The sequence below is a fragment of the Poecilia mexicana genome, unplaced genomic scaffold (genome assembly GCF_051168715.1).
Source record: "Poecilia mexicana isolate PSO_F unplaced genomic scaffold, ASM5116871v1 scaffold_7, whole genome shotgun sequence".
Classification (NCBI taxonomy): Eukaryota; Metazoa; Chordata; class Actinopteri; order Cyprinodontiformes; family Poeciliidae; genus Poecilia; species Poecilia mexicana.
In genome coordinates, this window is record NW_028263376.1 from 30528748 (window position 1) to 30532513 (window position 3766).

The following is a 3766-nucleotide window of genomic DNA, read 5'->3' on the forward strand; positions in this document are numbered from 1 at the left end:
TTTCTTATCTTTATTTAGTTTGCTTTAATCAATATACATTGTATATTGGAGTTGTGTGTTTGAAAATCTCCTTCATTATTATTAGTAAGTTTTAACAAATCCCCCAAATTATTTCTTTACATAGTAAAGCAACATAAAGCAAAAACATAGAAAACATGTGCTCTTAATGTAAAATAATGCAGCATACACAGACATAAGCTACTAAAACGAACTAAAACTAAAATGTTTGCAGAAAAGATTATATTTTACACAAAGTTACAGAGCCTTTCTGAAACCAGAAACCTGCAAAGAGCTCCTTTGTGAATTTTGCATAGAAGGTGTGAATCAGACTCGGCCCTCCAGATGACACATTAAAATAACTCAGTGTACCAACCTTCCAGTCAAGCAATACTCCTATTTTTTGACACGGTGTAATCCTAACATTGAGTCGATCCGTCCCATGTAAGGCAATGCATTCAGTCTTGGAGCATAGCAAACTCCAGGACCAGTCATTGCAGCCCAGACCACCAGAACTGTCCCGTTCTCTACCCACAGTTTTATACGCCACTGCAATGCCAACCTTGCCTGTCCATTCCACTTCCCAGTAGCAGGTGCATTTTAGACTCTCCTCACAAAGTACCTGGGTCCTCTTAAATCTGCCCTCATTTTCTGATTGTAAAACCCTGTTGCTAGTATTGAGTCTAGTTTTTGCTTCTTTGTTGTTTTCAGACAGAAGAAGCCGTCTGCCTGCTGTTCTTTCATCAAGTTTTAGATCTGCAGCATCTGACAAAAATAAAAAAAATTATCTGTCATTAAACAGCAAAGTGAACAAAACATCAAATAAGATCAAAATAAGTCAGGAAGATTGTTGGAAAGCATATGAAGGTTTGTTAAAAAAAATGCTGTAGTTGTCAATTTGCTGGACTGAAAGTGAAGCTCTCCTTGCATTTCTTACTTCCATCTAATTCTCTTACAAGTTTATTATATCAACAGGATATCTGAGAGCTGCTAGGCCTTATGTTTGGCTTAGACTTTGTTCTTGCAATTAATCTTTCTTTACCTGCATCAGTAACAGCACGGTTAGTTTGTTACGTCTAAAAACTAAAAGGGTTTGAAGCGATGTATTGGGTCTAAGAACTGTCTTGATTAATTTTGGACTTTTAATCTGGATTAGAAACTTTCAGAGAATAGACTTACATTTCATCATCCCAGGTTTTAACCTATGTGGTCCATTATAGTCAAAACTGTAAAAAAAAGAAGAAAAGAAACATGTTGAATAAAATCACACTTTTCATGTCTAAAAGGATTTTTGGTGTTTGACGTGTATTCAAACACCGAAGTTTGAATACTTGTAACTTCTATACAGTTACAGTTATACAGGTAACTGTATAGAAGTTACCTGTATCTTTTATGTATATTTACACTCACCTTGCTTACATTACATATTTCAGCTGTTGAAAATTTTGATGCTCCATGACATAATAATCAGAACAATTCATAAGGTTGCTTATCATGACCATATATATACTAATTGGCCCAACAAATGGGCTGTGACAGATGACGAAAGGTGGAAGTTTTCCTCTGACTGGTGCATTTTTGCAGGCGATAGAAATCCACATCTACAAGAATAGCTCCTCCCAGAGCTACTACTGTGAGATAATCTGTGAAATCTTTTCACAGATTATCTCACTAATGTTTTACTGTCACGACATGCTGACAGTTTTAACAAAAATCTTAGAAACATTTCATTGTAAGTTACATACCCCAGCTTTAAAGTGAGTGAGACTTTCATTAAATATGAATATTGAGATGTTCAACGAAGCATATTCAGGCCACCTGTTTTATGCTTTTAACATAATGTGCATAAAACTAACACTAAAATTTTAGTCGCATTGGAAAAACAGAGATTTTAACTTGCCACACTGCCTCCAGCTTCCGAGTCGGATCTTCAGCGATGGTGTTGAAGACGCTCATCCCATAATCTCCACAGTGATTGTAACTCAGATTAAGCTCTCTTAGTTTGGAGACTTTATTAGATTTAAGAGCTGAAGCAAGAAAATCACAGCCTTTCTCAGTCACCTGACATCCCTGTAACCTGAACAGACAAAAATAGATATGAAAGATATTTAGAGATTGTTAGAGGACGCAACCTGAAAACCCCAACTGTACATCCAAAAGCAGAAATTTACATATACAATTTTGCTAGACTTGATTGTTGTGTCAATTGTGCATGAATCAAATCAGTGATGCACAACTGACACAATATTGTAATTCTGGAAGAAGAAATTAATGCTCTGCCACACAAGTTTAACTCAATATTTTTATTTATTTTTGCATTATTACTATGTATCTCAGGACAACTTCTCTTGTGTTTTGAACCAGACGGTTTTTCTTTTTGTTTGTTTGTTTTTCTCAAAGTCACTTGACGAAAAGTGTGTACAGAATGTCCTGGATTAAAGATTTAGATTTAATCAACATGTTTGAATTGAAACTAAATTATATTTTATCTTTCTGTCAAATATTACAAAGGGGTTCCTTATATATTTTATTACATAAGGATGTTTCATAACCCTCACAGTGGGCATGGACTGCTGGATCCTAGAAAGCTATGCTTTTCCTTGAATCTGACTGAAACCTGGATGCATTTTTACCTACACACTGAATAATTTTATCACTTAAATTGTGTGGAATTACAATCCAAAACAACAATCATTACTAGCAAAATTTAATCTGAATATCCAAGGAATCTTTCACAATCAGAAAAAGGAATAAATGCAACTCTGTAATTTTAGTGGGATTCTGAACAACAGCTGTTTTATTTGAAATAATACTTACTGAAGAACCTCCAGTTTACAGTGTAGACTCCTGAGTCCTTTAGCCAGCAGCTGTACTCCTGAATCCAGCAGATCATTATGACTCAGGTCCAGTTCTGTGAGATTTGAGGAAGCAGAACTGAGGACTGACGATGTCAGACCGCTGCAAGACATTTCGGAGAGCTCACACCAGCTCAACCTGTAAAGATAGACAAAGTTTTAGTAAACTAATGAACAGATTGTAGGTTTTTTTTCTGCAACTTGTGTTAATTCTACCAGCTGTTAATATATTTTATGTAAACAACGTTATAAAAACTATTTCCCATCTTAAAGAGTTATTCATTTGCTTTTTTATCACAATTAAATGTTTCAAATAATCACATGTTGATACAATACAGGTCATCACACCACCGCCACCATTTTTGAATATTAGAATCAGTGTTTTAGATACGCTCATCTAAAACACTAGTAACTTAAACAACTTACTATAAATTTATAGCAGATTCAAACATGTTGCTGTCAGAGACAATTAATTTTGAATGCTAAAACATTTGAAAGACATTTTTGGTAAAATACTTACAAAGCAGTTCTGGAGACGTTGACCACTGGCAGCATTCCCAGAAGAACTTTCTCAGATTTCATGTATTTCTTGAGGTCAAAGACTTCAAGTTTTTCTTCTGATGTCAACAGCACATAAGTCAGAGCTGACCACTGACAGGTGGTGAAATTTTCAAAGGTTCTTGTGTCTGACTGGAGGAATTTCTTGATTTCTTGAACAAGGGAGTTGTCATTCAGTTCATTTAAACAGTGAAAAAGATTGAGATTCTTCTCTGAATCATAGATGTCCTCTCTGATTTTTTGTTTGATGTATTCAACTGTTTCCTTGTAGGTTTTTTCATAGTTTTCAGTCTTTTTCAGCAGCTCTTGGAGCAGAACTTGATTAGTTTCCAAAGAGAGTCCAAGCAGGAAGCGGA

At 35.2% G+C, this 3766-nt stretch overlaps 1 protein-coding gene across 1 annotated transcript; it reads right to left on the reverse strand.

The window, feature by feature from the left end:
• Positions 1–238: 238 nt before the first annotated feature.
• On the reverse strand, positions 239–3422 carry LOC148158482 (stonustoxin subunit alpha-like). The gene is made up of 5 exons (XM_088007445.1): positions 3373–3422; positions 2815–2991; positions 1898–2074; positions 1177–1223; positions 239–762 (listed from the first exon to the last, which is right to left on the reverse strand). Exons 1-5 carry the CDS (start codon positions 3405–3407, stop codon positions 239–241), a joined length of 960 nt encoding a protein of 319 aa, XP_087863571.1. The 5' UTR covers positions 3408–3422.
• Between the last annotated feature and the right edge of the window lie 344 nt (positions 3423–3766).

Excerpts from the sequence above, each read along its gene's own strand:
- LOC148158482 (XM_088007445.1), bottom strand. The coding sequence starts at position 3,407 with ATGCTGCCAGTGGTCAACGTCTCCAGAACTGCTTT. Across the intron at positions 1,224-1,897 it reads CGGAAGCTGGAGGCAGTGTG|TTTTGACTATAATGGACCAC; the intron begins GCAAGTTAAAAT and ends TTTTTTTTACAG. Across the intron at positions 763-1,176 it reads AAAACCTGGGATGATGAAAT|ATGCTGCAGATCTAAAACTT; the intron begins GTAAGTCTATTC and ends TATTTTTGTCAG.